We start from the raw sequence: 25,145 nt of genomic DNA on the forward strand, positions 1-25,145 counted from the left end.
CCCCCCTCCCTGCCCTCCCCCTCCTCCCCAGCCCATCCCCAGCCCACCCCCACCCACTCCCCTCTCTCTGCCCGACCCACCCCTCCCCCCACCCCAGTCCCTGTCGCACCCCCTCCCCCAGCCCCAACCCCCGTCGCACACCCCTGCCCCTCCGCCCAGCCCCGTCGCACCCCCCAGCCCCAACCCCCGTCGCACATCCCAGCCCCCGCCCCCCTCCTCCCCAGCCCACCCCCACCCACTCCCCCTCTCTCTGCCCGACCCACCCCTCCCCCCACCCCAGTCCCGTTGCACCCCCTCCCCCAGCCCCAACCCCCGTCGCACACCCCTGCCCCGTCGCACCCCCAGCCCCAACCCCCATCGCTCATCCCAGCCCCAGCCCCAGCCCCTCCCCGCCCTGCACCCCTTACCCAAAAAAAATTTTATTTTTATTTTTTTAAATTTTTTAAAAGTTTTAAATTTGTTTATTAAAAAAAAATTTATTATTTTTAAATTTAAGGAAAAGACGAAAATACCCCTGCTATTTTGACAGAAAAACTAATGGAGGTACTATTTTGACACAAAATGAAAGTTGAGGTACTTTTTTGCAAGGTTTTAAAGTTGGGGTACTAAATTGAAACAACATATAAAGTTGAGGTACTAAATTGTAATTTGCTCAAAAGAAAAAAAAGAAAAATTAAAATTTTGTGTACATGAAGATATAACAATTTAGATATTATTTACAAAAGCAAAAAAACGATATATTTTAAGTTTATATATGATTTATGCAAATAAAATTGTGTAGAAATTAGTGGTCAAAGACTCAAAAGCCAAATTTATATCCCTCAATGTTTTTCCCCTGCTTTTAAGAAACACCTAGAAAATCAAGGTTTAAGGATATGTTAAGGTTAAGGTTGTAATTTTATGAGCATGAACAGAAACTTACTCCTCTTTACATACATATGATAGATAACATCATAACAAGGTATGAACTTTGAAGCCTAAGACCAAGTGGGCACCATTTGTAATTTTATGGTAATAGGCATGAAAGACTACGTGCTTGCCTTTGATGAAAATCAGAATTACATAGAATTTAGACCAAGGTTTCTTGGAGAAAATTGATGTAGTGTAACTGATATTCTAACCAACTGCTAACAACTCTAACTAAACCCTTAATTGAACTAATCTGTGATGTGATGTGTCAGCCTCTTGCTTATGTGGCCTCTGACATGGCACTTGAACAAGGTCTGTGTGGGCAAGTGACTTGGCTTTACATTATCACTATGAGTACTCTCTCTTCCTCCATTGAGTGTGTTAAGCTGCTGTATTGTACCAGTAGGCACAATGTTATGTTGACACAACTCCTCGTGAGTATATGTGCCAATGTTATGTGTGCATATATATCAATAATATATATAAATATAATATACATTTTAGCAGAGAGAGAGAGAGAGGGAGAGATATTCTGCATATTTATTGAATTTTACATACAAATGTAGCCAATACTTTGTCAAGTGACAAATCATTCTTTTTCCATGCCAAAAATCTGAAGGGTCGATCAACCAATGAACTTCACCAACTCTTGCATATTTCAAATTAGTAAATCAAATGGGGCTAATTAGAAGTAAAAGTTTGTCACTCTATAAACAATCTTAAGTTGGGTGGTAAACTGCTCTTAAAGGCTTCCCATGTTAGGCCTTTCTGCAGGTACTCTATATTAGAAGGGTCAAAGGGTCCTTTAACCCTGTCTATACACTTTATCACTGCTCTTGCAGGAAGAATGCTTTTTGATGGGTCTGGTGAAGTCCTGTAGCTCAAGCATGAAGAGAATCCCTGAAATATAAATACAGTGAACTCAATTTTCAGCAAAATGTCACAACTATTCAGATGAAAAGTATAAAATAATAGGCAAAAATCACTGATCAGCCAATAACTTATATAAGTTTCCCAATCTCCACTTTTGACTAGTGGTGCTCAGACTCCATGAGCACCACCACCACTAAAAGAAAAAAAAAATTTAATAAATAAGCACACACCTTGAAGATAAGCACTTCTACTTGTTGGTCATCCACCATAGCATGCACAATAAGTGCTTCTCCTCTCACACTTTGACTATACAACTCCAACATTGCTATCTCCTTGTTGTGATCATACCCCTCATCCTCATCCTCATCCTCATCATCATATCTGACTGATCTCCGCCTGACATTGCAATGAAAGCTCAAGACTCTTCTTGGTTTGAAGGCATTCAAAGCTTTAAAGGCCGAGTGTGTTCTGGGTCTGCTACCACATGAGCTGGCCTTTGGAGTACACTGTAATATGGGTGGGGAGGAGAGCATAGTAGTAGTACTCCATCTTCCCAATTGGAAGTGCTTCAACATAATAATGGGTTTGGAAGTGCTGAATTTTGATGCTTTGAGATAAGGTGTCAGTCACACGGGTGGGTGCAATTTATGATCAGAGGAGATGAGGTATTGATTAAGTTCTTGGGTGTTAATAGCAAGGCCCATTCATAGCCCAATACTCTTGGACACGAAAACCCCAAATCACTGTGGGCCAAGCAATTGTCCAACTCACAGCCAAGACCACAACCACGGCCTCTGTGGAGCCACCACCATATATGTCGTTCCAATTGTGTACGACTCTAAAATCTGAGCCCGATTCGCTGATTCCTCTGATTTTTGTTAGTCACAACTCACAAGTCCTACCTGTGTATGAGAGCGGATTCCTTACCCGGCAAAATGGTACCAGACTGGTACCAAACTTTGGATCTTAGCCCTTGAATGAATCTAATGGTTTCATATTTATTCTCATCCAAAAATAATAATATTTTTTTTTTTTGGTAACCCACCAGGCCACCACCCACCCTCTTTTTCTCTGCTATATTTTTCCCTCTCCTTCTCTTTCCCCTTTGTCGCCCAGCCCCAACTCGGCCCACCCGCACCCGAGCCTCACCAGGAACCCACTCCGGCCGGCAACGATCCCCTTCCCGGCGCCGGCGACCCCCCTCCATTTCTCTTTACTCTTTGACTTCGATGGCTCCTGAAATCCTGACCCAACACTTGATTCTTTAGTCCTTACAAACTTGAGAAACATGTGTCCAAACAGAGATGCAGCAAACAGCAACGTTGCTTCTCTTGATTCCGCTACTTCTAGATATGACAATGCCTATTATACAAACATTGTTAGCAACACTGGCCTTCTAGAATCTGATCAGGCCTTAATAAAGGATCCAAGACTGCTGCAAGGATCAATTACTATAGTGGGAACCCTTTTTTTTTTATCTAACGATTTTGCAGCATCAATGGTGAAGTTTGGTAATGTTGGAGTGTTGACTGGGCAAAATGGGCAGATAAGGAAGAGATGTGGATCTGTGAACTAGATAAATGCTTTGTAACATTAATGTCAATTTTCTGTATGAAATCGGGTATTCTAGTTAAAGTTGTTAATGGAACGATGAACTTATGAATAATTAGTTTGGTGTTTCAAGCATCAATCACTCTTGCAATTGATGGGAGAACCAAATGGAACACATGATAGCAATGGAAACCAATTATGGATTTTATATGTTGATTGTATGAATGATTATGATAGAAATGGAGGGGGGTTGCCGGCGCCGGGAGGGGGATCGTTGCCGGCCGGAGTGGGTTCCTGGTGAGGCTCGGGTGCGGGTGGGCCGAGTTGGGGCTGGGCGACAAAGGGGAAAGAGAAGGAGAGGGAAAAATATTGCAGAGAAAAAGAGGGTGGGTGGTGGCCTGGTGGGTTACCAATAAAAAAAATATTATTTTTTTTGGATGAGAATAAATATGAAACCATTAGATTCATTCAAGGGCTAAGATCCAAAGTTTGGTACCATTATGCCGGGTAAGGAATCCGCTCTCCCTGTGTATTACCACTTTAACTCTGATGTCACTTGTTGGACACCTCACATCTTTCGGCTTCCTATATTGTACTCAGCAATCTAGAAAAATCTTGCCTATCAATATTAAACAATCGCTTACGAGAAAAAAAAAAATATTGAACAATCATTTGGTTAATGCCAACTAATTATATTTGATGTATGAAATATATAACATTATTTGTATTAAAGATAAGATATACAAAATAATTAGTTTAGATGCTACAAATAAATATTGAATCAACATTGATAAGATGTCACACTGTGTATACAATAACATAAAATTTGTATATCTATGTGAAAGATTCAGGTAAATATCATCCTTTCTTCGTTCAAATTAATGGTTGTTGTAGTCGATTTGGTCTTTTACTCAGCCTTGTTAACTACTGTGGATGGTATTAGATTTTTGTCAGACACAAACTCTAAATTACTAATAACGTATCTCCTGTTATGTGCAAACTTTATAGTATTGAATGGTCTACAACGCCATATTATAATTTCATTTATTCTTGCCATTGATACTATTTTTATTAGCATTTAGTAATCAAATGAATTTTGTTTAAAATTCAATATGCAAAAAGAAATATATATATACATTTTTCTGTCAAGAAATATATACACATTTTTCTACATTACGCATTTACGCCTAGACCGTCTGTGACAGAGCTTTTACGGCGGCAAAGACGCACGCGAAGCTAGCACACTGCGCTCTGGGCCCCGCGGACCCACAAACACTTCATCTCTGACTCTCATTAACTGCCTTGAGGCCCTTGACTTCAATTATTTCTTCTTTTATTAAAAAAAATTCAAGACATAATGAAACAAGGGGAAAAATATAAATATATAATAAGAACATAATTCATGATTCTTCCAATTTATATATAAGCCCTTCTCTTTCGCTGCTCGTTTCCAAATAATCAAATCAAATAATCATAATTCAAGCACCAATTGGCCCCTCAGACCAAAATAAACCCCAATTGGTCCAGTTCTCTCTTAGATCTTTCTCCAAAACCCTAATCCTCAATTCCATGGTTTCCTCCTGCTGATCCCGCTCCAATTAGCCCCAAGTTTCATCCTTTGCAACCTTTAGAAATTTCAAATTTCAGTCCATTAGGGTTTGATTGTTAGAGAGTGTGTGTTAGTGTTGTAGTGGTGGTAGCGGCGGCTATGGCTGCTTTGCAGAGAGTGGCGCAGTCAAGCGTGAGCACTACTGCGAGTAGCTACGGCTCGTGCAAAGGTGGTGGTGCTTCGTGTTCTTCTGCTGCTAATGAAATGGCGGTCTCCGATCGGTTTCCGGCGGGGTTGAGGGTTCTGGTGGTAGACGACGACACCACGTGCTTGAGGATTCTTGAGCAGATGCTCCGCCGGTGTCTGTACCACGGTTTGTCATTGATCTTTTTCTGCTTTCTCGGTGACTTGCTATGCTTGAATTGCACGTTGGGCTTCCTTCCAAGCGTGATTATTTGCTTTAGTTGATTTGAGTTCGTTTATGAGTTTGACTGGGTCGTGGTGTTATTGATGCTTGCTGGTTGGTGTAGGGCTCTTAGGTTTTTTACTCGGTAGTTTGGTCACCTTCTATGAGTTATTTTTCGTAAATATAGTTTGTATTTTGTGAAGGAATTTGCATGGTGCTTTTGGTATTTGATGATCCTAGTTGTGTTTTTACTTTTTTAAATTTTGGGATTGAAGCACTCTTTTCCTTAGTTATACAGTAAAATAAGTCAATTTTCCTCGTTCGGTTGTGCTTGTGTGTTGTGCGTTTCTTTTTTGGTGAAATATTGTTTCTTGTTTGAATAAATGTATTTAAGCACAGTTGGCCTAAAACTCTAAATAGCGTATAGTTCGAAATTTTGAGTGTTGGTCCAGTTGCATGACTAATCTCATTGAAAAGACATATATATGTATATATTAACCTGGCTATAATTTATCTTTGGGAATTTTTAAACAGCTGAATTTATTAGCTGTTGTAGTGTGTTTCAAGTATGAAATGATAAGTTTGAGAATTGAGATGAGGTATGTAGTAGGTGTTTCGATAGCCAACATGCATACCTTTCTTTGTTACTTGAATTATGACCTTTCGGATGAGTCAGGTTGACCTGTCTTATTTGTTTACATGGTTCTATTTATCTAGCTTCTGTGCTTAATTTACCGTATTGGGAATGCATGGGAAACCTTTTTATTTAAGCAAATTTTTGAAAGCTACCTTCATTGTGTATCTGACAACAATGTGGATATAGAAGATTCATATAAATGTAGGAGCAGAGTTAAGTTCTATAACTTTTGTTATTTTCTTTCCCCTTCTGTTTTTTGCTTGCAGTTACCACTTGCTCCCAGGCAACTGTTGCTTTGAACCTTCTACGGGAGAGGAAAGGCTGTTTTGATGTGGTACTGAGTGATGTTCATATGCCTGATATGGATGGATTTAAACTCCTGGAACATGTTGGGCTGGAAATGGACCTTCCTGTTATCAGTGAGTATATATATTTTTTTAATGCTTGAAGGGTCTTCAAATATGCTTATGTGTATTAACATGATAGTATATTATTCAGTGATGTCTTCTGATGGGAGAACAACTGCTGTTATGAAAGGAATTAGACACGGGGCCTGCGATTATTTGATTAAGCCTATACGTGAGGCAGAACTGAAGAACATTTGGCAGCATGTTGTTAGAAAAAAATGGAATGAAAGTAAAGAACTTGAACATTCAGGGAGCTTGGACGATAATGATCGACATAAACGAGGAAATAATGATGTTGAATACACTTCTTCTGTTAATGAAGGAACAGAAGGAATATTGAAAGGTCAGAAGAAGAGGAGCAGTGCTAAAGAAGATGATGATGGTGATATGGAAAATGATGATCTGTCTACGTCGAAGAAACCTCGTGTAGTATGGTCAGTTGAACTCCATCAGCAATTTGTCAGTGCTGTGAACCAAATTGGGCTTGATAGTATGTTCTTTAACTTTTTTCCTTGTATTTTGACTAATTACGTATATATATATATATACATATATTTATATGTTTGTAAGGATGAGGTAGCTATAAATCAGTAAGGTGTTGTTTGTTCTTTGCACACTATGATTTTCAGTGTAAATATTTGTCTCATATAAAACATCTTTTGTGTGGACCATTTGGGATTTCATTAGTTGGTTCAACTCTGGAAATAAATAAGTTTCACTGACTTAATATCCTTAAGTTAAAGAACTGAGGAGTATGGGAAGTGGGCCTATCCAGGACAGAGAACCTTATTTTCCTATGTCCATGGTCAAATGACTTGCAAGTTACATATAATGAGAACCTTTTTTTTTTTGTTTTTTTTTTTTTTCATCAAGATGGGAATTTATGTCAAAGAATGTAGGCTTATAGGATTATCTCAGAGATAATAATGTGAATGCTCCATACTTCTTTCCATTGATCAGAACTTTTTCTTCCATTTCAGAGGCGGTACCAAAGAGAATTCTTGAATTGATGAATGTACCTGGCTTAACTAGAGAAAATGTTGCAAGCCATCTGCAGGTCTGGTTCTTCCCTCCGTACTAATCTCACGTGCTTTGCTTGCTTTGGTATTTGCTTTGTTATTGTTATTGTCATTGCCATCAACAAGCACAACACATATAAAAAGAAGTGTTTAGGCCTATGAAGCATAAAATAACAAAACCATCAGTTCATCTACTTTAGGAACCTCACATGACTTACAAGAACAACCATGCTAGTTACTTGATTTTCCTCCACATGTGCATCCAATCCAATATTAACATACCTATTTTCTTTTATAGAGACCAAAGGACTGTGTGTTCCAGAATCCAAATATGAATCTGTGTTTCCGATTCTCTGAATATCAGTAATCATGCAAACGAGAATCTGACTCTAAGATCTGGACTTTGAGACTGTTTTATTCTAGTTTTTCTATTTTCAGATCTCCATTGTGGCATGAGCATTTATTTTTTAATTGTATGTTTCTTTATCTTGCATTTACTTTTGAGCTGGTCTTTTTGTGTGCATAAATTTTACTTGAGTGCTTTATTGCCTTTCTTCGCAAAATTATTTACTTTAAGAATTATGTGAATGTGCAGAAGTTTAGGTTGTATTTGAAGAGATTAAGTGGAGTAGCTCAACAACAAAGTGGGATTTCAAATGCTTTTTGTGGGCCTGTAGAATCTAATGTGAAATTGGGTTCGCTCAGTAGATTTGACATTCAAACTTTGGCTGCCTCTGGCCAAATTCCTCCACAGACACTAGCAGTCCTGCAGGCTGAGCTTTTAGGTCAACCTGCAGGGAACCTTGTGCCAGCAATGGATCAGCCTGCTCTACTACATCCATCACTGCCGGGACCCAAGCGTGCCCCTGTTGAACATGGTGCAGTATTTGTGCAGCCTTTGATGAAATGCCAATCCAACGTTTCCAAACATTATCCACAATCCACCATATCTGCTGAGGATGTATCTTCAGGATTTGGACCATGGAGGTCCAATAGTCTTGGTACAGTGGCACCCAGCAACAATCTTGGAGGGTTGAGTACTCAGAATAGTAACATGTTGATGGATATATTGCAGCAGGAACAACGACAACAGCAGAGAACGCAGCAACGGTCTTTGCTGACCGAACTTAGCCGTTCAATTAATGTGCAGCCATCTTGTCTTGTGGTCCCTTCCCAGTCGTCAGCTAGTTTCCAGGCTGGAAATAGTCCTGCTTCTGTCAATCAGAGCTGTAACTTTAACAGGTCTCCTGTTATTGATTACAGTCTCCTCTCGGCTCAATCTAATAATTCCTCATTGAATATTGGACATACATCAAATGGAAATCTTAAAACTACCAGCATTCTTGGTGGGTACTCGGCCCCTGTTTCCATTTCTACTCCATCTTGCTCAGTCAATCCTGACAATAGCACCAGTCACCAAAACTCAACTGTAACATATATTGATGCCAGGCAATTGCCTGGGCTTTTGCATAATGTGCCAAACATCCAGGGTTTATATGGTGCTAAATCAGGGGAAATGCTTGATCAAGGACCCCTTAGGAATTTTGGATTTGTTGGTAAAGAGACTTGCATCCCAAGTCGATTTGCAGTGGATGAATTTGAATCGCAAATATGCAACTTGAACCATGGAAAGATCCATGTGGAGAACAGTGGTAACCCAGTCAAGCAGGAGCCAAATATGGGTTTTGGGGATCATGCAAAAGTAGGCATCCCAATATTACAACAATTTTCTTCAAGTGATCTCATGAGCGTTTTCACTGAATAGGTAAATACTATCTTGGTATTATTCTATTTTCTTTCTGCTCTATATTCACATATCTTATGGTGCCGAACTTTTTCTGGGCGATTCTATTCTCTGAACACTACTGTACTGAAATTTGTCAATTAGATTTGTGCTTTTGCTTGTAGATATTGTTATTTTAACACCAATTTTTATAGATTTTTTGTTGTTTCAATATCTAATTCTCATTTCCATTTGCAACAGGCTTTTGTTGTGGGGTTAGCTCAATACAGATTTATTTCACATTATCAAATGCTCAGTAGAGATTGCAGTTGAAGTCTTTGTATTATATCTATGACAGATCTAATTTCAGTGCCTGTACCATACTCAGATGTAGAGCGGCCTCTCCCGTGCCTGAGACTCAAAAGCTGAGGATAAACCTCATTTGTGGGCAGGTTCAGGTTCACTTTCATTTAGGGTAGTATTATTATTGGTCCTTAGGAAAAATAAATTGTGTCAGACTCCAACTGCTTGAATTGGCTGTCCAATACGATGTCATCTTGCCAACATAAGTGTGTAGTTATTTGGATTTAGTGATGTTGGATATGGCTCATTAATTCTCTCACTTTAATCATGAGGTTGTAATATATTATTGATCTTTAAATTGCCCAATTTAATACAACGACCACCAAAATACAGTTTGGTTCAAATTCACCGACATGAGGTAAGAGTTCGGTGCGCAATATTGATTGAGTAGCTACTAGGTGTTGTCTTGTGTAAAGCGTAATAAATTGAAATTGGGTATTCCATGTGCATCGTGTGATCTATGACTTCGCCATGATACAATAAAAACGCAAGTTAGTTGGTCAATTATCTGATGTCACTGTCATGTCATCTTTTTTTTATTATTATCTTCTCTGCAAGCCACGACCTTGCATAATGCAGCATATCCCTAGTTATTATTTTAGCTAGCTAGCATGTGTGGGGGAGACGAGTAGTGCATGTTTTGCGGTGTCAAATACCGGCACGACACACCTAAACAAGTGCCATGCTTCGTAAATGGGTTGGTTTTCTAAGTTCTAATGTTCTATGTTGAGTTGCTCGAAATAAATCTATTGAAAAGTTGAACTGGGTAATCTATAACAAATCGTTTAATCCTTGTTTCTTAATTCATTATTAGAAATATATAAAGGAAGCAACTGAGAGGAACTGTTTATGTCGTGGACGAGGGTATTTTTGAATTTTCAAAAATTTCATCACATCCCCAAGTTCTTTTTTTTTTGGCCAAGCACATCCCCAAGTTCTAACATAACATTTATATAGTATTACTGTATTAGTGGAAAGTTACTTGAAAATAATTGAGGTATAAATTACTAATTTGAGAAGATTGTCATATCTATATTTTACATTAGTTAATGAATAATTAATTTTAAGTCAAATTTTGTGTGATTTTGGATAAATAAAATAATAAGTTAATGTCCTGACATGTGGTACTGCAAATTGTTTTATCCATATAAAATACAACCAACTCGGTATGAGTATGACAGTCCAAGTCCAACTTTTTGCGTGGTTCCTGAGCAAAGTTGTTTCCTTCACACTTTCTGCTGTTCGCTGAACCACGATGGATTCGTTTTCTTCTTTTTAACGTTCTTCCAATTTTCCTTGAGAATCAAAAGATGAAAGATGCTTGTGTGAGATGAGAGCCACTAGCGACGAACCAGTATTGTCAATATATATATATATATATATATATATGTCATTTTTGCTTCCCAGTTACTTAGTATTACTTTGACCCAAAAAACAAAAAATAGTTACTTAGTAATACTATTCCTCTACTCTCCTCTGTCTTCGCCTCTCTAGAACTAGAGGGTCCCTTTCGTCAACGCAAAACTCTCATACACAACACTTGCTCTGCCAGTCACCTCCTTCAAAGCCAGCCTCTATCTCTCTCTAATTAATTTGGAAGCTTTGATTCACCAAACTTACCCTATTGAACCTCTCCCTAATCAGTTTTGTCGCTTTGATTCACCAAACTTTGAACCTCTCTCTCTCTCTCTCTCTATAATCAATTTGGAAGCTTTGAGTCATCAAACTTACCCTTTTGAACCCTGAGGACCCTTGTCAAATGCTCTCACTCTGAGTCTAAATCACTTTTCCTTCTTTTTGAATCTTAGAAACAGGACTACTCTCTTCCCCAGAAACCAAAATGGAGAAAAGCCAAGAAATTGCACTGACTCAGATGAGAAAATCAGTTCAGAAGCTTGGGTGTTCCACAGAGGTAAGAATGCTTTGCCTTTCTCATACAGTGTTGAGCATATATCATTCACTTTTGGTCCTTTATTCCATGGCTCTTTCTTTGCAGAAGTATGGAGACCCAACACTCATGAGGTTCTTGATTGCAAGATCAATGGACCCAGACAAAGCAGCAAAGATGTTTGGCCAGTGGCAGAAATGGAGGGCTTCATTTGTTCCAAATGGGTTCATTTCTGAATCCGAAGTAAGTGATCAATTGGAAGACAGAAAGATTTTTTTGCAGGGTTTATCTAAGGATGAATACCCTTTGATGATTGTGAAAGCAAGCAAACATTTTCCGGCCAAGGACCATCTCCAATTCAAGAGTAATTTTCTATAAATTATTCTCTCCTATAGTTATTGAGCCGATTAGTTTGTGATATGTTTTTTTCTATTCTCTCTTTAGTTTTGTTGTAGTTTCAATTCTTTTCTTGTCGATGCAATAGTGCCTTTTGATCTAAAAAGTCCCTTCGTGTACCACCTTTCGAATGTGCCATAAGAGAGAAGTTCTTTTTATTTTTTGGTCTGAACATACGAAAGAAGTTCAAACATAAAAGGTTTGTTGAGATGGACTGGGTGGACTATCACTTGGTTTGGTGTCCTAGACAAAGGGAACATACAATACTAGTTGAAAGGTCTTGTCAGCCTTTAATAATAGAAAGAAAATATTGGAGTTATATCCAAATTTCTCCAAAATTAACTTTTCTTTTCATGACAAGTAATCGGTGAGCTCTTGATTCACTTTAGTTTGTCTCTTCTTGCAGAATTTGTGGTTCATCTGCTTGACAAAACAATTGCAAGGTATCACTCAATGTCAATAATATTGAAATGTCTCTTTCAAACCATAAAATAGAGTAACCTTTTACTGAGGTGGTTGAAGGCGTGATTGATGAAGCAATAATACCTGTCAACTTTCAGGAAAAAATAAATGAAGCAAAAATACGTGTCATAAACAGGATTATGATTCTTTAGAGCCAGTACATGATAGCAATTCTTCATAGCTATTATTGTTTCTGAAGACACTGGTCACATAAATAGGAATAGTGTTTATGCTTCTTTCAGTCCTAGTAATGTAAGGTAGAATAGTATATAGTTTCGTGCAATCTCAATGCTGTGATTGTGATATTGTTAATAGGAGAATTAGATGTTAGATGAGATCTTGTGCATTCTATGCCAGAAATAATAATAACTGATCTACCAGATGAGAGAATTTGTTGCTCTAAACCTCAAAATCCATGGGTGGTATGGAAACACTGTTAACTTTAATTAATGAATTGAGTTAGTGCGCCTTCTTATCATCTCTCTCTCTCTCAATCAAATAAACTCAACTCTTTACTTAGACCAATCAGGATAACTTAACATTTGTATTTTGTTTTGTTTGTCTTAGCTCTTTCAGAGGAAGGGAAATTGGAAACGAAAAGTTGATTGGAATTCTTGATTTGCAACAAATTGCATTTAAAAATGTTGATGCACGTGGATTAATCACCGGATTTCAATTTCTACAGGTGACTCTAATATTTTTCTTTTCTAGGATTCTGTGTGGGAAAACGTACTAGGGGCAGAGAACAAGAATAGTACAACAGGAAAGAGTCAGGAAAACATGGCTGATGGTTTTTATATCTGATATGATTTTTCTCCGTCAAACATACCATTTTCATGCCATAATGCCATTATGCATCTTGTACATAAAACTAGAATATGGTACAGTTGTCACTAAAAGGATGCAATAATTGAGTCCATTGTAGAGCTAATTTGGTTTTCTTACCAAATCTTAAACATGCTTGTTCACTGGTTGTATTAAACTGTGCATGCACTTGTCGAAAAGAGTCCATAGAGCTACTGTTGACTCGCCTCTGTCAGAAGTTGAAACTGAATAATCCATATTGATGCTTCCATGATAATGGAAACTTCACTTGATATGTGAGAATGTCTTAAGAACTGTTTAGTTTTCCCTCTTCTCCCAGTCGGGATGCAGCATTATTTGCTCTGTAATGGTGGCATCTAGTGTAGTGTAAAGGCCTGATAAGTGAACTATATATACAAGTTCAATCAATTGCATCAGATAACTTCATATTTCTTGTGATACGAACGTTTTTTACTCCTACTTGCCTGCTGTTAAGCTGGTCAATATACTGATGTGGCTGCCATGTTGCTTCATTATCTTCTTTACTGACTGTTGACAATGCATAACCTTGTGAGAGCATTCCCTTGCAATACATTAAATGTTACTAAAATGCTTTTTTTCTTCTTAACTTGTGCAGTCTTACTACCCCGAGCGATTAGCAAAGTGCTACATGTTAAACATGCCACGGTTCTTTGTAAGTGTTTGGAGGATGGTTTCTCGCTTCCTTGAGAAGGCAACAATAGAAAAGGTGTGCTTTATTTTCTTTTTCAGAATATAAATAGAATTTTAAATAAATCTAATTGGTTTGTGTACTGATCTATGTTACCGAAGTCTTGTCCACTTTAGATTGTAATTGTGAGCAATGAGGATGAAACAAGAGACTTCATCAAGGAAGTTGGTGAAGAAAACCTGCCGGAAGAGTACGGTGGACGAGCAAAGCTTGTAGCTCTCCAAGATGTTGTACTGGTCCCAATGGAGGACTAATTCTACCAGTAGAGGACTAATTCTACCAGTAGAGGCAGCTATCGCAGTCCTATCTTCTAGGCATACTTTGTGCCATTAACCCGTTGTACCTGTTGTCAAAGATAACTAGTAGCAGGCAGTTTCAGCTAGCTGGTTCTCTTTATGATGAGCAGTAATTAATAATTTAATAGTAATATCTTGCCATGTATTAGTGTTTCCTTCTCATACTCTCATATCACAAAGAAAGGTACCTCCACCTGAAACATGACATTTGGGATTAATATTTTTCTGGCTCATTCTTTTTTGTGCTTGAGTGTGAAATCTCGACTTGGAAAATTCAGGCTGCGCTCCTGTATGAAAGCTACCTATATATATTTTGCAGGATCCTGATTTTTTGTTTGTTTTTATTTGATTTTTAATCATAAATTTGTTATTCAAGAGTAAGTAAATAATGAAATGGATTTATAGTACTTTTTAGAATGTGAATGAAATTATATAAATCGTTGGATTTATATTATGATTAAAACAGATTAAAAACCAAGATATACAGAGAATATAAATCCTATCTTACAAATTGATACAGCCTTCCTGTAAAAACAGCACACAAATAATGAAATAAAAATATCAAATTTTACAAATTTTTATTTTCTTAGGAACGATACAAAATTGAAAAAAACAAATTTATTGTAGTTTTAGCCGGACCGTTTGACTAAAGTCTAAATCTAGTAAAATGAAGGCCCATTTGAATATCCCACGTGCTATTTCAAATCTGAAGGATGGTAGCGAAAGACAGTAGTTGATGTTAGCGACCAAACCATAACTAAACCCCGAAAGCCCAAACTCGTATATTTAGCCATTTTGGAACTGAAGGTTTAAGGACTTAAATCTCACAACAACAAAACCCCACTCCCCCGCCGCCACTCTCTTCTCTCTCTTTATATTCAACATCATCTACGTTGTGTCTCAAGATGGCAACGTTTACTCACCACCGCCTCAACAGCTCCCTCCTCGGCCGGGCTCGCGTTCCCGGACCCAAGTCCCGACTCGGCCCATTTAGAGTCCACATGTCTCTGCAAGAAACCGGCCCGTCTTTGGCCGTTGTGGGCGTCACCGGCGCAGTGGGCCAGGAGTTCCTCTACGTCCTCCAGGACCGTGATTTCCCCTTCCGCTCCATCAAAATGCTGGCCTCCAAGCGTTCCGCCGGTCAAACTTTGACCTTCCTGGGCCAAAACTACGTCGTCGAGGAGCTCACCCGCGACAGCTTTGATGACGTCGACATCGCTCTCTTTAGCGCCGGTGGGTCCATAAGCAAAGAGTTTGCTCCCGTTGCCGTGGAGCGGGGCACCATTGTCGTTGATAATAGCTCCGCTTTTCGTATGCAAGACGACGTGCCGCTTGTGGTCCCTGAAGTTAATCCGGAGGCTGTGGAGGGAATCAAGGTTGGGATGGGAAAGGGGGCGCTTATAGCCAACCCTAATTGCTCCACCATTATTTGCTTAATGGCTGCAACCCCTCTCCATCGCCATTCTAAGGTTGGGAATTGTTTTTCTTTCTTTCTGTTTTTTGGAAGTTGTATCATTTCTTTTCAAGTCAGTTGTTTTTTGGATTTGGTTGTGTACCTATAAACTTGGTTGTTTTGCTATTGTACTAGGATTTGTGGGTGTTCTTATTTTCATTTTTTGTGTACTTTTGGGACTTGTTTTAAAATGGGTTTTTCGAGGATTCTGTTTTGGAGCTACAAAGTTGCTTGCTTTGGTGTTATTTTTGGATTTTTTATGTCACTTCTTTATTGGGTTATGAATGCTTGTGCGAATACTTGTGTTAATTGGGTTATGAATGCTTTTCAGGTACTACGAATGGTGGTTAGTACGTATCAGGCTGCTAGTGGAGCTGGTGCTGCTGCCATGAGAGAGCTTGAGCAGCAAACTCACGAGGTTTCTTCTATTTGCTCCCTCTCATTATCTTGACTGCTTTTTTTTTTTTTTTTCTTTCTGTTTTCTTGTTTCATCTTTCAGTTCAAGTAATGTAATTTACTTTCTGTATTAAGGTCCTGGAAGGGAAGCCACCAACTTGTCAGATATTTCAGAGACAGGTCTGTCTATTTGTTGTGAATTGTTCAAGTTTGTTGTGGAAAAATAATTTTGTTTTCCATGAAGTTTCATTGAACCACCTATTTGTGCCTTCAATTTTTGCAGTATGCGTTTAATTTGTTTTCACACAATTCAGCGGTTCTTCCAAATGGATATAATGAAGAAGAAATGAAATTAGTCAAGGAAACACGAAAAATATGGGTTAGTAGCTTTACTATTTCTATCACTCCCATAATATTTTTTTTGTTGATCAAGTAAGTTAAATGACAGCAAATTAATTGGAAGTCAGCTTTTAAGTATGAAGAATATAATTTATTCTGTCTTTTTCTTCAGAATGATACAGACATAAAGGTAACTGCCACATGTATACGAGTTCCTGTCATGCGGGCACATGCTGAGAGTGTGAATCTTCAATTTGAGAAGCCCCTTGATGAGGTAATGCAACAATACTGTCATATAATGTAGCTTGAAATCAATGGTGAATTTGTTTTGCTTGATAATGACTTGTTTTGGTAGATGCATTCAGGATTTTCATCTTGTAAATCTTCACCAATGACCGGAAGAAAAATTGGTTAAAAAACATGTAGATCGTATTATGAATCACATTGTTATTGATATTATTTTTTTATATCAAGGAAAGACTTAAAAGGTTTTCCTTTGTGTAGAAGAATGTTTTCTTGATCTTCTATCAACATTGTTTTTGCATTTTCTTGACGATTCTTATATGTTTCTAGAGTTTTTAGGCTTTTCTTGTATCCTATTTATAATGGTTTGATCAAGTGGACTTAAGTCGATGTGCTTTCATTTTCTATTCAACTTCTACCGTGCACATAAATAACATTTAATCACATCTAACATTAAAAGTACCCTGGTGTAGCATTTGTTAGTGGCAACCTCTATGCTGAATTTTCCTTTAAATTTTGTTTATGCTTTTGCTTCACAGTTTGTTGTGCTTGTGGCTGGTGCTCAAGCATGCTGTAATTTGTGTCAAGGCCGTATAATATAATATTTTAAGTACAGTATGCCTTTTCTTACTGGACTGTGGGTGGTGTATGTCCATGCTTGTGTGCTAGTCATATGTTCATGTCTTACGGATCCTGTGATGGTAAAAGTGAGGGACCTAAAGCCGTGATGGTGTTTTTGGAACTCAAGTGTACAACTCTATTAATGATCATGCTGTTTTTTGTTTTATCATTCTGATAGCATTTGGATAGATCAAGTTTTCCTCTATGAAACGCCGTACTAAGCATCTTTGAGTTTTAGAGTTTTGCTGAATTCTCTAATAACTAATGAATTATTCGCAAGTAGTTCCCCTTAGCGTTTTAAATTTGTTTGCTGTCCAGGACACAGCAAGGGATATTCTGAAGAAGGCTCCTGGAGTGGTGGTTATTGATGACCGGACATCTAATAACTTCCCTACACCATTGGAGGTGTCAAACAAAGATGATGTTGCAGTTGGCAGAATCCGCCGTGATGTGTCCCAAGAGGGGAACTATGGGTAAGACTGACAGTACAGAAAGTTCGCTTTTATACTGTTTATATTTGAACAAGCCACTAATGGCATTCTCTAAGCAGGTTGGAAATCTTTGTCTGTGGAGATCAAATACGCAAGGGAGCTGCACTCAATGCTGTTCAGATTGCTGAGATGTTGATATAGTTAAATTTGATTTCAGTGGTGAGGTTTTACCATATAAATCTATTTGCGAGGTATGATGAAGTGATTTGAGTTGTTGATCATATTTTAGTCGTCGGATGTCGACATGTGGTGATATGGGGCAAATCCAAGCAGTTTTTATTGGAATAAGATATTAGGCTTATTAGTAATTTTTGATGTTTGATCATTTTAAGTGCAATTATTATCATAATACCCTTTAATTTAGAGGGTAATTTTGTTTATAATAATGTTGTAATTTAAGTGAACGAATTGTATCCTTGGTTCTGAATTCTGATAGAGCAGAGATCTGGACGCCTTAATTTACCAGCTTAGTTGAGCATGAATTGTTTTTTTTTTTTTTTTTTTGGCCATGGTTGAGCATGAATTGTACCAGCTTTTTTTTGGCCATATGAATTGTACCAGCTTAGTTGAGCTTGTAAGTACGAATATTTAGAAAAAAAAAAAAAAGTTTTACATGAGAGGCCCATCTGAAACCAGAGTTTTAATTAATAGTAAGATGTAGATGAGTAGGTATACAATTTTTGTTTATGCTTCAATCTTCATATGGATTGATTATCCATATTTGCTAATCAACTGATTTAACAGTTTTCATCCCAAATTCTGCACTGATGTAAAAATTTGTGTGATGAACTCAACTTTCTGTGCTGAATATTTGTTGTAGAATATTGTTTTGTTTCAATTGCTATTACCCTCAATCAGTACAAAAGGGGTGTTATGTTCTGGTGGGTTCAATGTGCCATTAAGATTCAAGGTGTTCATGTTTATGTGTATTGAAAGAACTAATAAGATTGATAAAGTGGGATCAAGATTCAAGGATTCATGTTTATTTTTATTGACGTGAGTAATAAGATTGGCCAAGTACTGGTACAAATATATTGTAGTGCCCACTCCCTTCTGCAATCACAATAACAAATGCAATTCTAAACAGTCCCAACGAAGATTCTAGAATGTGGGATGGCTCATCCAACTCCTTGGGGAGCAAGTTCCATCTTTCCAAAAAGTAGTCTTTCAGTCAAGTATGCTATGATTGCTGTCTGCTCTGGACCTTCCTCTGAAAGGAGCAAAATTCCTCATCATGGAGACTAGTAGTATTAGGACAGCAACCCAATGCCAATGTCCCATCTGAGATTCTAAGGTTCTTGGCCAAAACTTCTCTCAAGGGCTTAGGCATTATGCTTGGTCCAAAACTTCCAGAAGGTTCTTGGCCAAAACTTCTCTTAAGGGCTGAGTTTCAACTTTTTATTTATTTATTTATTTTACTTAACTAACACATTGGATCACCATCCCTGCAAGTAATTTAAGAGTAGTACCATATACACCGATTTAATTTACAAACTTCAAAGACAATAAATCTTATTTGAAAGTATTTTAAATACAAATAATGTTGCATGTAACACATTTATTAAGCACAATGTTGACTACATATCTCTCTCACAGTGACCTACCTATGCAAGTGAGAGATATTCAGCAATGTGCAATGACCTTGCTACGTGTCGCAATGGAATTTGATTCCTCCTCTTTTTGTAAAAAGAAGTTGGTCCTTGCTCTATTTTACATATTGGCGCCAAACAGAGAAGACGCGGAGGCAAGCTATAGGCATATAACTGCCATTACAAGTTACTTGCAGTGGTGTGAGTGAGATGGAGTTAAAAATTGACCACCATGCTATCTCTTTCTTTCCTATATATAGTAGCTTCATGAGCTCTGCTTCGTTCACAGACAGTTTTATAATATTTCAAATTCAGAGTAAGACTCTGATCTCACATTTGCATTACATTCTTTTCTTAACATTTACTTTCAGTTTTGAGTTACTGATTTCAATTTGTCCTCTGAAACAGAAGTTGGGATCAATTACTAAGCATGGTGACAATTCTGGTGTTCGGATTTCCCTGTGTTGGGTCTCCAGAAGCCGTGAAAGAAATTCTGGAGGCATATACTGAAAAGGGCACTGTTTCTTCTGTGATGTTTCTTCCTCTCAAAGATGAACAATCAAGAGCATCTGCCAAAGTTCATTTCACAAGTGCAGAATCTGCTAAAATGATAATACAGTTAGCCGATGATCGACGCTTGTGGTACGGGAAGTCTTATCTGAAAGCTCGAGAATGGAAGTGTGACATCAAACCCAGCTCAAACTTGTTCGAATCTCATTGCTTGGAGCATGCAAAACTGCACTTTGGATGCCAGGTTTCCCAGGAAAAGTTTTCTGTGCTTTGGACTACAACATCGAATGTTTCAGTGAAGTTTGGGATGGGATTCCAAAACATCTACTTCTTTTTCTCTCATGACTCTGTTGAGTACAAGCTTGACGTCTCCTCTGAAATTATTTGCCGGATTGAGCTACATTGTCCACGTGGTCAACTAACAAAGTTTCTTCTCATCAAGGTTTGCCAGTTTAATTAAAATGATTACTATTTGTGATGTATTTCTTTACTATAATTACACAGTGTAGAGACTAGAGAGTATATCCCACGAACTTCTAAATTAAGCTAGTCATCAATTAATGACACATAGAATTTAAAGTCTGTTGATAGAACACTTTCTATATTAGTATGTGCGGCACTTGGGAGAAATAGCGAACATTTATCTCTTCCTTTTTTCTTTCTTTTGCTAGTTACGTGGTGGCCCTCGGATTTATGCAAAAGGCAGGGAAGCTTCTGACAAGAACTGGGTTCGAGAAGTTGATTTCACTCCATCATGCTGCATTGGGCAATCCTCTGCTTTATGTTTGGAGCTTTTTTATGAGTCTATGCTTCCAAACCTGCGCAATAGTTTTGCTCATTACAAAGAAGATGAAGGAGAGTTCACTGTGGAGAGAGGTAACGCTTTCTCCTGTAATTCAGATCTTGTTCCACTTGTGAGTCCACCCCCAGGCATTAATTTGCCGTACAAAATCCTGTTTAAGATCAATTCCTTGGTTCAACATGGATGTGTTCCCGGGCAAGCACTTGGTGTCAATTTTTATGGGTTAGTCGATCCTAGTAGAATAAGAATTGAATACATAGAGTGTGCCCTGGACAAACTGTTTCACTTAAAAGAGTGCTGCTATGAACCTGTGAGGTGGCTTAGTGAGCAGTACAACAATTACAGGGCAGGTGCCCGAATTCCTCTGTCACCTGCTATTTCCTTAGATGAAGGGTTTGTGTATGTACACAGGGTCCAAATAACACCATCCAAAGTATACTTCTGTGGCCCAGAGGTTAATCTTTCCAATCGTGTTTTACGAAATTATTCCCAAGATATTGAGAATTTTCTTCGTGTTGCTTTCGTGGATGAGGACTTGGGCAAGATGCGTTCTGTAGATTTGTGTCCACATAGAGAGGAGGAAAAGAGAACTAGAGTTTATGAAAGAATACTTTCTACTCTGAGAAATGGCATAGTCATTGGTGACAAGAAGTTTGAGTTTCTTGCCTTTTCTTCGAGTCAATTACGAGAACATTCTGTGTGGATGTTTGCATCAAGGAGTGGGCTTACTGCTCAAGACATCAGAAACTGGATGGGTGATTTTTGTCCCATTAGAAATGTGGCAAAATGTGCTGCCAGGCTGGGTCAGTCTTTCAGCTCCTCCAGGGAAACTTATAGTGTTGGTTGTGATGAAATTGAATTCCTTGATGATGTGGAGATAGAGAGAGGTGGAATCAAATATTGTTTCTCTGATGGAATTGGGAAGATATCTGCTGAATTTGCTGAAAGAGTGGCAGGAAAGTGTGGGTTAAGTTCTACTCCATCTGCCTTTCAAATTCGATATGGTGGCTACAAAGGTGTTGTGGCAGTTGATCCAACATTGTCAAAAACCTTGTCGTTGTCGCTGAGAGATAGCATGAGCAAGTTTAAATCTCACAACACAAAGTTAGATGTTTTGGCATGGAGCAGGTACCAGCCTTGTTTCCTGAATCGTCAACTGATTACTCTTTTGTCCACCCTCGGAGTTCGAGATGTTGTTTTTGAGAAAAAGCAAGACCAAGCTATGGATCAATTGCGTGATATTCTAACTGATCCATTAAAGGCACAGCAAGCACTGGAATTGATGTTTCAAGGAGAGGTGACAAGCATTTTAAAGGAAATGCTTATGTGTGGTTATAAGCCAGATGCAGAACCATTTCTGTCATTGATGCTTCAAGCTTTCTGTGCATCAAAGATTGTGGAGCTGCGGAGCAGAACAAGGATTTTTGTTCCAAGTGGAAGATCCTTGATGGGATGTCTTGACGAAACCGGAACGCTGGAATATGGCCAGGTGTTTGTGCAATGTTCTCATCATGCTATTTTCAGTGGCGGCGCCGCTACTTCAAGCCAAGACAATTTTATTGTTGAGGGGAAAGTAGTGGTTGCTAAAAACCCCTGCTTACACCCAGGAGATGTTCGTGTTCTAAAGGCTGTCAATGTGCCGGCTTTGAAACACATGGTTGATTGTGTTGTTTTCCCTCAAAAAGGAAAGAGGTACGTAGCTTTCAGATTTTTAATGCATTTAGTGTTTCTTTGTTTTACATTAATTTGTTGCTTTGAACTATTTACTGACTATGCTTTTTAATTGAATTAGACCACATCCAAATGAATGCTCAGGAAGTGATTTGGATGGTGATGTTTACTTTGTTAGTTGGGACAGTGATCTGATTCCTCCTAGGCAATTTATTCCCATGGATTATACTCCAGCACCAATTATGGAATTGGATCATGATGTTACAATGGAGGTATGTAACTAAATAAGTATATATTACTGAATTTAATTATCAAGTAAATTTCGAAACATGGTTGATGTTCTGTTTTGCTGTGTTACACTTGCAGGAAGTTGAGGAGTCTTTTACCAACTACATAGTCAATGACAACTTGGGGATCATTTCAAATGCACATCTAGTGTTTGCAGACACCGAGAAACGAAAGGCTATGAGTGTCCCATGCATTAAGCTCGCCAAGCTCAACTCTGACGCCGTTGACTCTCCCAAAACTGGTGTGGTAGTGCAATTGCCGCGCCGGCTACGTATCAAAGTGTACCCAGATTTCATGGAAAAGCTTGACAAGCCCAGCTATGAGTCCGAACGTGTGATTGGAAAGCTTTTTCGAAAGGTGAAAGATGTATCGAATTTAAGCTCTCCTAAATTTAAGTCCTTCACTAGGGAAGTGGCTAGCATGTGTTATGACCCTGACATGAAAGTAGATGGCTTTAAAAATTACATCAATGAGGCCATGAATTACAAAAGTGAGTATGACTACAAGCTGGGAAACATAATGGAATATTACGGCTTCAAAACTGAAGCCGAAATACTAAGTGGGAATGTCACTCAAATATCAAAGTTTTTCAATAAGAGGAAGGACTTGGACTCGATCAATTATGCTGTGAGGTCATTGAAAAGGGAAGCTAGGAACTGGTTTAATGAGAAGCAGCAGTTGAGAAGTGATTCAAGTGAAAGTGATGACAATGTGTATGCTGCAGCAGCAGCAGCAAAAGCAAAAGCGTCAGCTTGGTATTACGTTACGTATCATCCAAGCTACTGGGGTCGCTACAATGAGGGAATGGAAAGAGACCATTTCCTAAGCTTTCCATGGTGTGTGTCTGACAAGCTCTTCCAGATCAAGATGGACAAATTAAACAAGTAGAAAAATTTCCTTATGTCTTTGAAAAAGTAAGCATGATCAGGTGTTTGTTTGAAAATTGTTCTTAATTAGCTTTTGTGGTTAAAAATTAAGTATATAAATGTCTTGATCTCATGATATGTACTATGTTTTCTGTAAACAATTCAATTTCTATGTAACGTGTGGTTCAAAGAGTGTGTTGATATCTTGTATATCTTATAGACCTAAGTATTATTCTTTTATGATATCAACCTTTAATTACTCTCTTAATAAGAACTTATAATGTTACTAGGATATCTCAATAACTTTTATATATATTTTTAGATTGTAATATTGTTTTAAGGAAATAACATTGATTTTGACTGAACTTTTTGATTCTCTATTTAATGACAAAGATTTTCTGCACATTGAGGTAAAAAGTTCAACTCTTCCCCTTCTCATTTTTTGCTTCCTTGCATAGAAGACTGAAAACTTTATTTTGAAGTGGATACATCATTTTCATAAAATAAAGATAGAACTATAGAAGTAAGTGTTTGGACTAGTACGTTGGTTACTTTAGTATGGTTCACAGGGAATTGCTCCTTCCAACTCCTTGCTGGGGAAGTTCTCATATTTTGTCGCCTTTGAGGTTACTTCATGGAGTGTTAATGGTCAATGTCCAATCCAATTCATCACTTTTTCTCAAAAAGAATATGTCGGTCCCACCAATGTTTTCTCTTTAAAATTTTTAATTTATAAACCCATCAATGCTTTCACAAGATGACAAGGAAAATTAGGAAAATTATGGGAGTGCTGCTATTTAATCTCAATTAATTTATTAATAGCCTCAATATTTTAATTAAAATTTAATTTCTTATTTTATCTTAATACAATTTGACTGATAAGTACACATATTAATTAATTAACCAAAAAAAAAAAGCAGCCAAACCCATAGTGACACCACCAGCAGCCCAGCCCCCGCCAATGACCCACCACCCCATCCACTGATAAATGTCCAAGGATGAGCATTGGAAAAGGCTTTGCCAAACACAATAGTGATTCCACTGTATTTGGCTCGTTTTCTTTTTTGTGTTATTAACTTATTACAATAAAGTTTGGATCAAGAATTTGTACTTTTAATTTATTTAATGTCAATAATTTTTTAGTTAAGGCTTGAGCAGAAATGATAATTTTCTTCCGAGTGGAACTCATCAATCATCTCGAGTGTTTTAATATATATTTAATTTTATAAATTTTTTTGTTCTGAATTTATTGTTATACACTTATACGTAATATTATATGAGGTAACAATTTTTTTACCTTTTATTCGAGAAAAATAAAAAATAAAGACTGATGAGTATTTGAATGAAATCAAAATCAGACCCAAAAAAAAATGAGGATGAAGATGACAAAATGACAAATCCAATCCAAAGTTCCAAACTTACTCCCTCGTGTTTACAAGATTTTAGTAATTAATGAAACCTAACATTCAGAAATTTTAGACCGACAGGTTTTTCTATACTTGGGTTTGCTAATTTTCTCCTTTCAATTAATTTTTTAGACTTAAATGTTTTTGCACTGGAAAACTGGAAAAGTGTCATTCTCTCAAAGAGAAAGGATAAAATAAGCAACCAACCAGAATGCAGGTGAAATATTGACCCAAAAGAAAAAAGAAGAAGAATGCCAATGAAATATGTTATAACTTATAATTCAGTACGCTCAAGCCTATTTCATCATTGTTGTAAATTGTTATACTATTTAGCTCGAATCAATAAAGTCAAAAGTTTCGATTACAAAAAAGTAAAAGTTATCATTCAGAAAAACAAAAAAACTTTGAGTCACAATATTTTATATGGAATGTTTTTCACCTTTTTCATTGATTTTTT

At 37.7% G+C, this 25,145-nt stretch overlaps 5 protein-coding genes across 7 annotated transcripts; 4 read left to right on the forward strand and 1 right to left on the reverse strand.

The window, feature by feature from the left end:
- Window positions 1-1,423: 1,423 nt before the first annotated feature.
- On the reverse strand, window positions 1,424-2,421 carry LOC147295658 (uncharacterized). Its single transcript, XM_086234115.1, has 2 exons — window positions 2,013-2,421; window positions 1,424-1,809 (listed from the first exon to the last, which is right to left on the reverse strand). Exons 1-2 carry the CDS (start codon window positions 2,355-2,357, stop codon window positions 1,612-1,614), a joined length of 543 nt encoding a protein of 180 aa, XP_086090241.1. The 5' UTR covers window positions 2,358-2,421; the 3' UTR covers window positions 1,424-1,611.
- Window positions 2,422-4,750: 2,329 nt separating this feature from the next.
- On the forward strand, window positions 4,751-9,785 carry RR14 (response regulator 14). Of its 2 annotated transcripts, XM_086231620.1 has the most exons (6): window positions 4,751-5,255; window positions 6,192-6,344; window positions 6,424-6,822; window positions 7,313-7,389; window positions 7,947-9,116; window positions 9,336-9,785. In XM_086231620.1, the coding sequence occupies exons 1-5, from the start codon at window positions 5,042-5,044 to the stop codon at window positions 9,114-9,116; spliced, it is 2,013 nt and encodes a 670-aa protein (XP_086087746.1). In that variant the 5' UTR covers window positions 4,751-5,041; the 3' UTR covers window positions 9,336-9,785. The 2 variants fall into 2 exon arrangements, with proteins under 2 accessions (XP_086087746.1, XP_086087747.1); XM_086231621.1 differs by lacking the exon at window positions 4,751-5,255 and having other exon boundaries at window positions 6,208-6,348.
- Window positions 9,786-10,649: 864 nt separating this feature from the next.
- LOC147295660 (Sec14p-like phosphatidylinositol transfer family protein) lies at window positions 10,650-14,239 on the forward strand. 2 transcript variants are annotated; one of them, XM_086231623.1, is made up of 6 exons: window positions 10,650-11,349; window positions 11,437-11,689; window positions 12,128-12,164; window positions 12,751-12,868; window positions 13,625-13,735; window positions 13,834-14,239. In XM_086231623.1, exons 1-6 carry the CDS (start codon window positions 11,278-11,280, stop codon window positions 13,969-13,971), a joined length of 729 nt encoding a protein of 242 aa, XP_086087749.1. In that variant the 5' UTR covers window positions 10,650-11,277; the 3' UTR covers window positions 13,972-14,239. The 2 variants fall into 2 exon arrangements, with proteins under 2 accessions (XP_086087749.1, XP_086087748.1); XM_086231622.1 differs by having other exon boundaries at window positions 10,654-11,349; window positions 11,434-11,689.
- A 602-nt stretch (window positions 14,240-14,841) lies between these two features.
- On the forward strand, window positions 14,842-18,018 carry LOC147295661 (semialdehyde dehydrogenase family protein). Its single transcript, XM_086230594.1, has 7 exons — window positions 14,842-15,482; window positions 15,798-15,884; window positions 15,998-16,042; window positions 16,146-16,241; window positions 16,374-16,475; window positions 17,384-17,538; window positions 17,616-18,018. The coding sequence occupies exons 1-7, from the start codon at window positions 14,919-14,921 to the stop codon at window positions 17,695-17,697; spliced, it is 1,131 nt and encodes a 376-aa protein (XP_086086720.1). The 5' UTR covers window positions 14,842-14,918; the 3' UTR covers window positions 17,698-18,018.
- Window positions 18,019-19,569: 1,551 nt separating this feature from the next.
- Window positions 19,570-23,304, forward strand: LOC147295662 (putative RNA-dependent RNA polymerase 1). Its single transcript, XM_086230593.1, has 4 exons — window positions 19,570-20,097; window positions 20,327-22,149; window positions 22,250-22,400; window positions 22,495-23,304. Exons 1-4 carry the CDS (start codon window positions 19,576-19,578, stop codon window positions 23,302-23,304), a joined length of 3,306 nt encoding a protein of 1,101 aa, XP_086086719.1. The 5' UTR covers window positions 19,570-19,575.
- The last annotated feature ends 1,841 nt before the right edge of the window (window positions 23,305-25,145 follow it).

The sequence above is a fragment of the Dryas octopetala genome, chromosome 2, assembly GCF_963921425.1.
Source record: "Dryas octopetala chromosome 2, drDryOcto1.1, whole genome shotgun sequence".
NCBI classification, from domain to species: Eukaryota; Viridiplantae; Streptophyta; class Magnoliopsida; order Rosales; family Rosaceae; genus Dryas; species Dryas octopetala.